Source organism: Oryctolagus cuniculus, chromosome 10, assembly GCF_051225735.1.
Source record: "Oryctolagus cuniculus isolate XC-2025 breed Fujian yellow rabbit chromosome 10, ASM5122573v1, whole genome shotgun sequence".
In the NCBI taxonomy this organism is placed as follows: domain Eukaryota; kingdom Metazoa; phylum Chordata; class Mammalia; order Lagomorpha; family Leporidae; genus Oryctolagus; species Oryctolagus cuniculus.
The window spans coordinates 19,697,757-19,710,704 of NC_142876.1; the positions used below are offsets into that span (position 1 = coordinate 19,697,757).

Consider the following 12,948-nt stretch of genomic DNA (forward strand, 5'->3'; position numbering starts at 1 on the left):
GGGTTAGGTGGCTGCCTCTCATACTGGACCCCCAGTTCAAGTCTAGCTACTCTGCTTCCAATCCAGCTCCCTGCTAATGCGCCGGAGACAGCAGCACAGATGGCCCATGTGTTTGAACCTCTGCCACCTATGTGGGAGACCCAGACGGAGTTCTGGGCTCCTGGCTTCAGTCCAGCCTAGGCTCAGTCATTTGGGCCATTCTAGAGAGTGAATCAGCAGACAGAAGGTCTCTCTCTCCCCTGTGTGTGTCTCTCTCTCTTCCTTTCTCTGTCATTCTGCCATTCAAATAAATAAGCAAGTATATGACCAAGTACTATGGTCTGGGTATGTGTCCCCTATGAAACTCATGTTGAATTTTTTTTTTTTTTTTTTTGACAGGCAGAGTGGACAGTGAGGGACAGAGACAGAGAGAAAGGTCTTCCTTTTCCGTTGGTTCACCCCCCAATGGCCGCTGCGGCCGGTGCACCACACTGATCCGAAGCCAAGAGCCAGGTGCTTCTCCTGGTCTCACATGTGGGTGCAGGGCCCAAGCACTTGGGCCATCCTCCACTGCACTCCCGGGCCACAGCAGAGAGCTGGACTGGAAGAGGAGCAACCGGGACAGAATCCAGGGCCCCGACCGGGACTAGAACCTAGGGTGCCAGTGCCGCAGGCAGAGGATTAGCCTATTGAGCCGCGGTGCTGGCCCATGTTGAATCTTAACACCCAAATTCCTGTGCTGAGAGTGTCTGTAGGCGGAGCCCCTGGGAGTCACAAAAGTGGGTGCCCAGAACTGTTAGCGGCTTCATAAGAGGAGGAAGAGAGGCTGTGTGATGCCCTCCCACCCCTCGACAGAGACCCTACCAGCAGGACAGCCCTCGACAGAAGTGGCACTGGGACCCCCGTACCTCCAAGTTTTCTGTGAGAGTAGCAGGGAAGGAGAAAAACACCCATTCCCTGGAGAAACCAGCAGTGACAGCAATGTAAAAATGAAGCTGCGGCATCTAACCTAAAGATGGCATTTAAATGGCTACGGCCCAGCAACACAGGGGTGGTGGGGAACCCTACTTAATGTGAGGGAAGAACTGACTCCTTGTTTGTAAAAAGACTTTCCTATTCCTTTATTTGAAAGGCAGAGTGACAGGGAGTGAAAGAGATCTTCACCCTCTGGTTCACCACCCCAAACTGCCAGGTCTGAGCCAGGGCAAAGCCAGCCGCCAGGAACTCCATCAGGGTCCCCCTTGTGGGTGACAGGGATAACCCACCGTGCCACGACACAGGGTCCCGAGAACAGACTCAAAGAATGTGGGAGAGAGACAGCCACAACACGCTTGCCTGCAGGGGACAGAGGAGGGTCACACGAGACAGCCCTGGAGAAGGCAGAGTTGGGGGCGCAGACAGTGTCTCACCGCCCCCAGAGAGCCAGCCTGGAAAGAACACCTAATAACCCTCAGGTCCTTTGTGCTCTGCAACCCAGTCATGTTTGTTTCTTTATTGTCAGAATATTTTTTTGGAAAATGTTTGCATCATTCAATCCTATACTAATTCCTCTTTTTTTTAAAAAAAAAAAAAAGTGTTTATTTATTTGAAAGAGTTAGAGAGAGGCAGAGGCGGGGGGAGGGGGGGTCCTTCCATCTGCTGGTTCACTCCCCAGTTGGTCATAATGGCCGGAGATGCGCCAATCCGAAGCCAGGAGCCACTTCCGGGTCTCCCAAGTGGGAACAGAGGCCCACAGACTTGGTCCATCTTCTACTGCTTTCCCAGGCCATAGCAGAGAGCTGGACTGGAAGTGGAGCAGCCAGGTCTCGAACCAGCACCCATATGGGATGCTGGCACTGCAGGCAGCAGCTTTATCTGCTATGCCACAGCAGTGGCTCCAAAAATTCCCCTTTCTTGATGTAGATATATCAAGAGGCAGGAAAACTCAGAAAAATATTTGATTTTTATCAGTGTTTCCATTTTACCCATTAATCAGGAACAAGGGGAGAGGCAGAGAGAGCAGGAGGACAGGGACTAGAAACCTTGCACAAGAAGAAACAAGACAGGTAGGGCAGCCACACCACAGACTCCTCCAGCTACGGAAACACGGAATTGAGAGGGAGAGACAAACACGGCAAGGCCAAGGCCAAGCCCCAGGCAAAGACCAGACTAAAGACCAGAAGACCAGACATTATTGGAAACAGCAGGGGAAAAATTAAGGTAAAATGTTTTTGTTATCTTCAAAACAAGTAAACATGAACTAAGCTTCTTAACAACCACATAACCCTAAGTCCAGGGGGAAAATCTGTACTTACCACAAAACTTAGTTTAAAAAAAAAAAAAAACTGAGATCTACAGTTCAAAGCATGAAATTCTAGCAACTCTATGGATGAAACAAAAGAAAAGCCAACCAAGGATGGGGTTTCCTTTTTGGGGGGCAGGGGAAAAGGAGTAGGGGAGTAGGGAGGTGTTTTGCTTTGCTCTGAGTGCACAGCTTCTGGCTTGAGTTAGGAAAGATACCAGGAACTGTTAACATTAAAGAAGTCTCCCTTCCTTCATTCAATTCAATGGAAGTTTACTTTCATTACATGAGAAAAATCAACTGAACACCTGAGGAGCAACTGACATCGCTGAGAGGCACACCTCCCGCCAGCAGCCTGTGGCGCTGCTCTCCCCGGAGCGCCGCCGGGAACTGGGGGCAGGCGACGCGCCAGTCCACAGCCGGGGTGCCACGCACAGACAGAATGCAGGAAGGACTGCACAATTAACTGCGGGCAGAAATGGTACAAAAACTCTGGTTTACTGATTTCCAAACCAAAGCTTTCCTATAAGGCTAGATCCCGAACTAGAAAACATTTGTGCATTACAGATCTGGAGGCACAAGAAGAAAATGCAGTCAAGTCTGACATTTTGGTGTTGGAAAACTGGGAGAGACACCCAGGAATCAATGACACCATGACCTAAATTTAAAGGAAATACAACCATTAAATCAGGCCAACTGGACTTCATTTTTATAAAGCATCAGAACTGTATCACAGCTTTTAAAAAAGAATTCACTATTAAGAGTCTAACATTAAAGTTACTAAGTGATACACAATGCTAAGATAAATGCATAATACAGTGATACCTCTATTAACAGACACTGTGTACCTGCTTTCTGGGGGAGAATCTTCTTCACCAGGTCAAGATTCAAAAGGCACGGGCCTGAATTCCAGAAAATCACAAAGTGGAGAATAAAGCTCAGGAAGAGGGTCCTCCAACAGCAGCCAAAGCAGCATGAGGGCTGCTGGGTGCTGAGAAGACACATCTGGGGGACGCAGCAGGCAGCGAACGGCGCCATGGAGATGTGTGGAGGAACCCGGGGAGAAACCCGGCCTCAGGTGGGGGAGGAGGGGCAGTGTTGGCAGGGCAAGTCCCCTTTGAAAGAGCCAGGTCACAAGATGGCACACACCTGCATCCTTCGATGGGGGCCACATGAAAGTAACAATCACTGCACCAGGCCTGTTTGCCCTCGGGGACGGCAAGTGCTGAGAGATGTGGCAAACGCACAGAGCTCCGGGAGGGGTTCAGAATCCAGGGAGCGGGGCCGGCGTTGTGCGGCGATGCAATGCCGGCATCCCATACGGGTGCTGGTTGGTGTCCCGGCTGCTCCACTTCCCATCCAACTCCCTGCTAATGGTCTGGGAAAAGCAGCAAAGACAGCCCAAGTGCTTGGGCCCCTGCACCCATGTGGGAGACCTGGGATAAGCTCCTGGCTCCTGGCTTCAACCTGGCCTAACCCTGATCATTGCAGCCACTGAGGGAGTGAACCAACGGATGGCAGGTCTCTCTCTCTCTCTCTCTGTCTTTCCCTCTCTCTATTTAGTAAGTCTAACATTCAAGGAATAAATAAATCTCTTAAAAGAAAGAGAGGGAGGGAGAAAGAAAAGAAAGAGAGAGAGAAAGACAGAGAGAGAGAGAAAGAGAGAAAGCAACAGAAGTGGCCCAAGTGTTTGGGCCTCTGCCACCCATGTGGGAGATTCAGAAGAAGCTCCAAGCTCCTGACTTTGGCCTGGCCCAGTGCTGGCCACTGTGGTCAAGTGGGGAATGAACCAGCAGATGGAAGGTCTCTCTCTCCCTAACTCTGAACTTTATATATGTATATGTGTGTGTGTGTGTGTGTGTGTGTGTAAATGCAGGGAGCATGGGAACAAAAATGTGCCAAAAAGGCTGCGACATCTAACCACAGTGTGACAGCGCGCTTCCAGGGAGGGGCCAGGGACCCTGGACGCAGCGAGGCGGCTTCTCCGAGGATCTGTTAATGGAGGCATCACTGTGGCACCCGTGTGCACACCACCCCACACACTGTCTAGTCAGAAGGGCATGTAAGTGAACAGGATACTGACCGAAAACCAACTCTCCGCGTGTAGTGCAGGCAGTTCTTGGTGACGTGCGTCTGGAAGTGCACCGACCTGCAGATGGCCCCGCACTCGGGGCAGGTGTAGGGAGATTTGTGCTGATGGATTCTCTGGTGAGAGGCGTAGCTGCACTGGTTAGGAAGCAGCATCTGGCAGACAGTGCAAGTCTTCTAGACAAACCAAAGGGGGAGACAGCATTGGTCCCGCTGAGGATTTTCTAATATGCAAAGCACCTTGGTTAACCCTCAAAATGACCACACATCTCTCAGTCCAGTTACACGACTATAATTGATTATAAGCCCAAGAAAACAAGCTTGAACATCACACATTTAATATGAAACTTTCTCCCATGAAGTAAGCATAAACTCTACCGTGCACCAGGCTCCTGTGAACCTGTGAACCCTAACAGACAGTCAACTTTCAGCAGAGCTTCAATACTGCTACTTTCGCATTTCGGCTCAGTGCAAAGAGGAGGAATTACAAGAGGAGTACTTGCAAATTATGTTAGCACATCAAGTTTAATGTATTCATGGGTGTATGCGTCTTAACAGGAGTTTCTACAACTCAAATTTTCTTCAAAATAATCAAAATTCCAAATTCCCCATCACTTATTTAAAACCCGAAACACAGGAATTAAAAAAAAAAATGGCCACAGCAATTTCAGTGATTGAACTGCCCATAATATGATTTACAATTTAAAAAAAAGTTAAACTGAAATTCTGTAGAGTTTAAAATCTGATTACATATAAAACTAAGTTGGGCTGAACCCTTCTTCACAAAAGGCTCTCTCTAGTTCACCACCCAGGAAAAAACAAACTGCAATTCTCAACCCCTCAGATACAGGCACTAAACACGGTGCAACTTTCCAAATCCAAAATAAAAAAGCCTTAAAGGTAAATATAAACTGAGGGCTAATTACTTCCACCCCAAATAAACGGAGCAGCACTGTGATACAAATGTGCTGGAACAGTGCAGACATTCACGCAAAAACAAGTATACATGCTGTGTGTCTACTCTCTTCTCAAATACACAATCTATTTTAAAGTTAAAGAAAGCCTCAAAATACAGATTCTTGCTAGGATTTTAAACATCTTTCATACTGACAACAGAGTTACAAATGTTAACTTTTTAAAATATTTCTAGTTTTTGTATCAAGCTTAAAAATTAAGGCTGAAATTTCTGAGTGATTTAGACTAAGAAAAACAGGAAATTCACTTGACAATTTTTTCTTGATTTTTCTCCTGAAAAGACTAAAACCCAAACTTAATCCCTAAAAATGTTTATTATAATCAGAAAATTAGAACACTGCAGGCAGCTTTGATGTGGTGTCCTTTAAAAATAGCATCCTTCCCCTAATAACACATACTTCCAGGGTTCACACAAGCCACAGCAAGGAAAATCAATCACAAGATTCGTTGATTACACAAATCTACATTACCATGGGTAATCACTTGTCTGTCTGAACTAAAGTCCTCTATCTGCCTTCACACATCATTAATTCCAGGCAGCAAATTATAATGTCTGAATCTGCACAAGCATCTTAAAAGTGTCTTACAGTTACCTGGGAATAAAATCAGTATTTTTCATAGCAAAAAAGTCAAAAGCCGTTATTTATGTGTGTGTATTATGTATACCTACACACACACACATATATATATGATGTGTATACATACATACTACATATACACATTATAGGTAGATATATATACACATACATGATGCATATATACACATTCTGTATATATACACTATATGTAGCTATACACATACACAATGCATATATACACACATACGATATATACACACATACATGATGTGCATACACAATAGCTATATATACTATATATACACACATAAATATGTATATATACACATACTATGTAAATATACACTATATGTAGATATATACATATATGTGATGTGTATATATACATACTACATATATAACACTATATGTAGACACATGCATGACGTGTATACACATATGCTATATACACTATATGTAGATTTATACACATAAATGTGTATATACACATACTATATACACTATATGTAGATATACACATGATGTGTGTGCACACATACTGTATAACATACACTATATGTAGACACACACATATGATGTGTTTCTGCACACATACTATACACATGCACACACACACTGTACATGAGTGCATTACAAAGTAAAGATGGCCCTATTCCACCACGAGCCAAGTGGTGACTTAGGTACTCTAAACATAAATACATTCAATACATCATCTCACTTAATTCTCCTAATAACCTAAGAAGAAGATAATAGTTCCATTTCACAGGTGAGAAATGAGGTTTAGCAAAGTCAAGACATTTCGCTTTCAGGGCCCACAGCTGGAAGGTGGAAGAACGAGGACTTGAACCAGGCTGTGACAAATTCTGAGGCCTCTGATGGAGGGTCAGTGGGAGGAGCCAGGCTGGGGGTTACAAAGAATGAACAGACAACAAAAACACACAGCGGAAAACTTTGAGCAAACACACCTAAGTGCCAGGGATGACCACACTAGGGCAGGATGAGAGGTGAGTATGCCCCATCTCATATTTAGGGAATGTGCTAGCATTCCCTAAAAACTGAAAACCATTCTCACGTCTCTTCCACCAAAATATATTAACAAATGGTTATCCGTCGTAATACACAGAAAGTCACAGCACATTCCTTAGCTGATTGCAATTTCCTGCCTCCGCCACAGGGCCCTCCCCCACCACAGGACTCTGCACCTCACCACCCCCAGCCACTTTAGACAAACAGGGAGGGGTCAGGATCACAGCCCCACAGTGTCCCACCATTCCTGAAACATGAGAATGGCCACTGGGCACATGGAGACCTTACCTTGAGCTCATACAGGTGCATGCATGGCCCCATCCCGAACGTACACTGTGGCTACGCCCACATTTCTGCCTTTGTTTACCTGCTCCCAGGCCACTGTGAGAAACAGCGGGCTACTGCGGTTGCAGACATCCTCCTCCTGGATGCGTGCAGTCTGCGGACCCCCAGCCTCCCTCACTGCACCCGTGGTAGGAAGCCTGTCCTGCCTCTTCCTGGGCCAGCAGTGGTGGCTTCCACCGCACCAAGGCGCACAGGCCCTCGCTTTTCTTAAACGCTTTGAATTCATGATAAAGACACGTTTTTTCCTGGATTTAGAGATGCACTTGAGCACAGGAGCAGACAAAGACTTCGTTGTGGTCTAGAAGAATCCAACTATTCTTTTTTTTTTTTTTTTTTTTTTTTTTTTACAGGCAGAGTGCACAGTGAGAGAGAGACAGAGAGAAAGGTCTTCCTTTTTGCCATTGGTTCACCCTCCAATGGCCGCTACGGCCGGCGCATGGCGCTGATCCGAAGCCAGGAGCCAGGTGCTTCTCTTGGTCTCCCATGGGGTGTAGGGCCCAAGCACTTGGGCCATCCTCCACTGCACTCCCGGGCCACAGCAGAGAGCTGGCCCGGAAGAGGGGCAACCGGGACAGAATCCAGCACCCTGACTGGGACTAGAACCCGGTGTGCTGGTGCCGCTAGGCGGAGGATTAGCCTAGTGAGCCGCGGCGCCAGCGCCGGCCCCGACTATTCTTTTTAATTATTTTATTTGAAAGACAGCGACAGAAAAAGAGATGCAGACAGAGAGAGAGATCTTCCATCAGCTGGTTCATTCTCCAAGTGCCCACATCAGCCAGGTCTGGGTCCCAGCCACAGCCAGGAGCCAGGAACTCCATTCAGGTCTCCCATGTGTGTAGGAAAGACGGAGGCACCGGCGCCACCATCTGCTACCTCCCAAGCACATTAGCAGGAAGCTGGACCAGAAAGCAGAGCTGGGATACAATCCCAGGCACTACAACGTGACATGCGGTGGCCCAGGCAGAAGCTTCACTCACGGTACCACAACACTTGCCCCCTTTCTAATCCATGAAGTTAAAACAGCAAGAGGAGAGGATTTGGAATGCTCTCATCACCAAGAGGGAGGAAATGCCTGAGACAACGCTCACCACTGTAACATCCCGAGTTGACTGTCTGCTCCGGCAACACACCAGGACACATTCGCCAAAGTGCCGCACTGCACCCCAGAAATACGTACAAACATGTCCATGTAAAATTAATTTTTAACAAGAAAGTAAAGTAGTTCTTAAATCTTAACTCAGCTATGCAAGTTGAGGCCTCTCACCAGAAGACAGACAAAGCCTGAGAAAACACACGTAGGTGGCTTTGTGCGTCTCCTGCCGTTTTACTGATGTCATCTGGAATCGGACAAACGTTTCAGGCTGACAGGAAGATACACAGCTGATTTCTACTCTGCAGCAGCCTCACTTGCTCAGAGAACGGTTACCGTTTCAAGCAGCTCTGCCTTGCCAGTAGACCCAGAGCCCAGCGGAGAGGCCAGCTGGGAAGAAACCACGGCCTGTCTAGGGGAGATCTGCCTGCCGGATGCCGTCCCTGGGAGCGGGCGTGCGATGGCCCAGCCATGGAGTCAGAGGACTCAGCGCGAGGGACTGTCTCAGGAGTAGGGACAACAATCCTGCGTATTTCAGTCCAGGAAGGAAGGGGGAGAAAGGGCAGAGGAGCCTGAGTGGATACGCTGCGTGCCTATGCTTCATTTGCACACACACCCAAAGCCGCACCGCCGTGGAGGTCACAGTCAGCTAAGTGAACAACTCCCACAACTGCACAACCTGTCACCAGGGTAATTGCCAAAAACACAAGCAACGAGAAAGTCAACCCCAGTCTGTCTCCCGGCTCTCGTTCCCACCCAGCTGCACAGCGAGGACGCAGGCAAATACCACTGAAATGGAAGCAACACAAAGCAGGGCTTCCCAACGTTCATGAAAAAAATGGAATCAAAGATGAGTTATTCTGGTACCAAAAAAAAAAGTCTATTTTGAAATACGTGCACATTTTTCCCCATAAATATATATTTCCCATGAATTCTTTTTGAAGACCCCTTGTATGCAACTTTAGTTCCCCAAACGAGTTGGTTGCAGTAGTTTTATCTTCAAATCATTCTGCTGCACTCAAAATCCACACTAAGGTTTGGCAGTTAATGAGTGAACTTACAGACAGCTGCAGGACCGACACATGGGGCCTACTCAGATGATCATCGCTGGAAAACAGAGGTAAACTGAGGGCCGGTGACACTGAGCGAGAACTCCAACAGGAACAGTCTGACCAAAATCAAAACGCAGCACCTGGGAGAGCAGTCCAGACTCCCATGTCCAGGTCTGCTGCTAATAACAACCTCTGGGGGAAGGAGGGGGAGGGGAGGGTTCTGGTTTCCAGAGGAAGCTGCTTGGGCAGTTTCTCCTGGGGAAGCAAGTGACACACACTGTTCACAGCAGCTTACACGCGTGGCATGCGTGCGAGTAACACCCAGAAATCCCGGAAACTAAGACAGATCCGCAATCTAGAAACAAGGACCACTAGAGACACGCTGCCTCACTGGCTTTCCTGAAGCCCATTGGATGTAATCCCAGGGTCCACTCCCACCCACTTTGGTAAAGTTTTTTAATTTTCATTTATTTGAGAAGCAGAGAGACAGTACCCATCTGCTGGTTCACTCCCCAAAAGCCACCAACAGCAGAGACTGGGCCAGGCCAAACCAAGGAGCCAGGAATTCAATCCAGGCCTCCCACATAGGTGGGACGGACCCATCTCTTTGAGCCATCACTGCTACCTCCCCAGTCTGCATTAGCAGGAAGCTGGAGTCAGGAGCCAGGCCCAGGTACTGAACCCGGGCACTCCGAGGTGGGAAACTGGCATCTTAGCCACCCACCACCCAAGTACATGCGTATATGAGCCTTAAGGTACCTCCAGGTATAAAACTCCAAGCCTCTTTCCAAGGAAATCAGCATAACGAGGTAGAAAGAATAATGAACCAGCAAGAGAGAAACCCTGCCCTGCATCCTGGCTCTGCCACTAACTGGACATTTGCTTTCTCAACTGTAAAATCCAAGTGCTGATCTCAGGACCTGTACCACTCGCTGGTTCTGTGGCTGATGCAGATTCTTTAAGAAGGAAGCAGATTCTAACAATAAGATGTTCACAGTCGGCACTCCAGTCTGTGCTTGTTAAATTTAGTCACTGCTTTAACATGAAGTGAAGCCATGACATTCTAATTCAATGAACTATCGATTATCAATTACAGTTATCAGTGACACTTTGGGGAGAGGGGGAGGGCTTCTCTGGCCTCTGTTCAGTGACACAGCAGGAATTACTAACCAAGCAGGCAGGACGCAAGGCCCCACAGCGGGCAGACTCACTGCCCACAACTCCATTTTGACTGCACGCTTGGCTCCCTGCCTTCTAGAAGGGAAATGATGCACCCCCATCCCAGGCCCTCTAGCTTCTCCTTCAGCAGCCTCCTCCCGCACGGGGGATAAGGAGGAAGGGCAGGTTCACTCCAGCCTAAGCAGCTGTCACTTCCCATCACACACCAGGGTGCAGCGAAACTCCACGCCTCAGCTTTGGGCCTGGGGAAAGAGGGCAATGAGGACTTGAGCAAAGCCACCTCAGCTCTTACCAGAGACCTGACAGGGGTCACTGAGCACAGGGCCCCCCAGGGGTGCTCTGTGGCAATGATTACTTCTGTACAGATCACCCACAGGAAGTCACCACAAGCAGAAGCCAACAAATGCCACCAGTGCCTCCCTGTAGGCCACGGCACACAGGCACAGTCTCCACAGGTCAAACTGTGAGTGCAGGAAACCATGCAAGGAGACGTGGCAGGTACAGCCACAGGTGTTCGCAGGACAAGAGACCTGGAGAACATGGAGGGGATGTGACATGAACAAGGACTGAAATACACATGGAGACCAAGTGCCAGACACAAAGAAGGGAGGTGGGGACTAAGCTCCAGCCCGAGGACTTGCAGGCACAGAACTGAACCAGGGCGATGCTCCTTCCCCACCGCCTTAGAGGATGGGCTGAGAAAAGCATCCGGGACGGACAGAAGGGCAGACGAAAGTGCACAATGGGGCGACCTCGATCACGAAGCCCCTCCCGGAGCACGGGGCGGCTACCCGCTGTCGTTTCCTTACAGGGATGGAACTCCTCGGCCAGGAAAATGGATTCCAAGTCCCCAGGCCTAATCTTTCCTGACAGTTACAAATAAAACAAACACAAAAGGGCTCGGAAAGGTGGGACACAGAGAGCAGACTGGCAGGGCCTCGGTCATCACTGGTGCTGACTTTCTGTGGTTCTTTATGCCTCCTCTGCCCCAGACTTGGTGCCCAAGAAGTTGGCAACCCAGAAACACCAATGGGCAGAGAAAAAATCTCCAACTTAAGCCTGCTCTCTGCAGCCAAAGAACCCAAGGAGGAGCAGGTGAGGAAAAGAGAAAACTTAGGCAGTGACTGCCCACCCCTCCCAGGCAGCACAGACACCTCGGAGCCCACCCCCACCCACGCAGAGTCCAGGCAGAGGCAGCCTTGTACTCCCTGGAGACTGGGTGAGGCGTCTCAACAGCCTTGCCCAGACGGTGTGCAAGGCCATGGGGAAGGACTTCTGTCTGCGCCAAGGGGAGAGGGATCCTCTGCACTAGGTTCTTCAAAAAATTCCCAGAGAGACTCTCCAGGCCCAGACGGTGCCAACTACACACACTCTTCCAGGGGGAATGCTTCTCAGTTCATCATATAAGCTAGTGTCAGACTGCTCCAAAGCAGACCAGGATGGGACAGAGAAACCTACATGAATACAGATGCAAAACGCCCTAGCGAGACATTAGCAAATATGATTCACAATATATAAAAAAAGAACTATGCAGCCTGACCAGGCAGGACTCGTGACACGGAGGCAAGGCTGTTTCAGCATCTGAAAAATCAACACAGAAAAACTGAAACCAATGGCTGAGTTCAACAGTCACAGGATATACAATAAATATATAAAACTAATTGTATTTTCACATTGGCAATGACTATGGGTACACTGAAAAATATAATACTACTTACAACTGCTTAAAAAAAAGAAATCTAACAAAACACGTACAGGACTTATATGATGAGAACCACAAAATGCTGACAGACATCAAAGAAGATCTAAGTAAATGGAGTCTACGTTCATGGACTGAAAGATTCAACACGGCAAAGACGTCACTTCTGCCCCCCCAAAGCAAGTCTACCCCATCTGAGGGCATGACAGTCACAGTACAAGTCTGTGTGGTGCTGAAAGAGGGACACACACACAGTCAGAGGACTGGAGTCAAGAATCCAGACGAACCCACAGAAACATGCCTATCTGGTATTTGACAACTAAAGTGCAAGAGCAATTCCCTGGAGGAAAGACATTTTCAACAAATGAGACTGGAGGAAGTAGACACGCATGGGCAAACAAAAACAAAAACAAAAAAGAACTCAGCCTGGCTCAAAGCTTAGACAAAGACCAACTCAAAATGGATCACAGACTTAAATGCAAAACAGAAAACCACAAAACTTTTAGGAAAAAAAAAAAAAAAGAGAAAATCTTCAGGATCCAGGACTAAGCAAAGAGTTCTTAGAGCTGAAACCAAAAGCAAAAGCCCTAGGAGGGAAAACTGAAAAAATGGGATTCATTTAAAACTTTTGCTCTGCCAGAAATCTGTTAAGAGGA

At 47.9% G+C, this 12,948-nt stretch overlaps 1 protein-coding gene across 45 annotated transcripts in view; it reads right to left on the minus strand.

Annotated features, from left to right (window-relative positions):
* Positions 1 to 12,948, minus strand: part of ZNF532 (zinc finger protein 532) — a 117,556-nt gene that overhangs the window by 51,121 nt on the left and 53,487 nt on the right. For 40 of the 45 annotated variants that reach the window (XR_016213942.1, XR_016213939.1, XM_089305050.1 and 37 more), the window contains one exon: positions 4,344 to 4,525. The exons of the other annotated variants lie outside the window; for them this stretch is intronic. Coding sequence is in view for 38 of the 40 variants with exons in the window: in XM_089305050.1 (XP_089161176.1) it covers positions 4,344 to 4,525 (182 nt within the window). In the remaining 2 variants the exon portion in view is untranslated. The remainder of the gene's footprint in view (positions 1 to 4,343; positions 4,526 to 12,948) is intronic. 45 annotated transcript variants of the gene reach the window in all.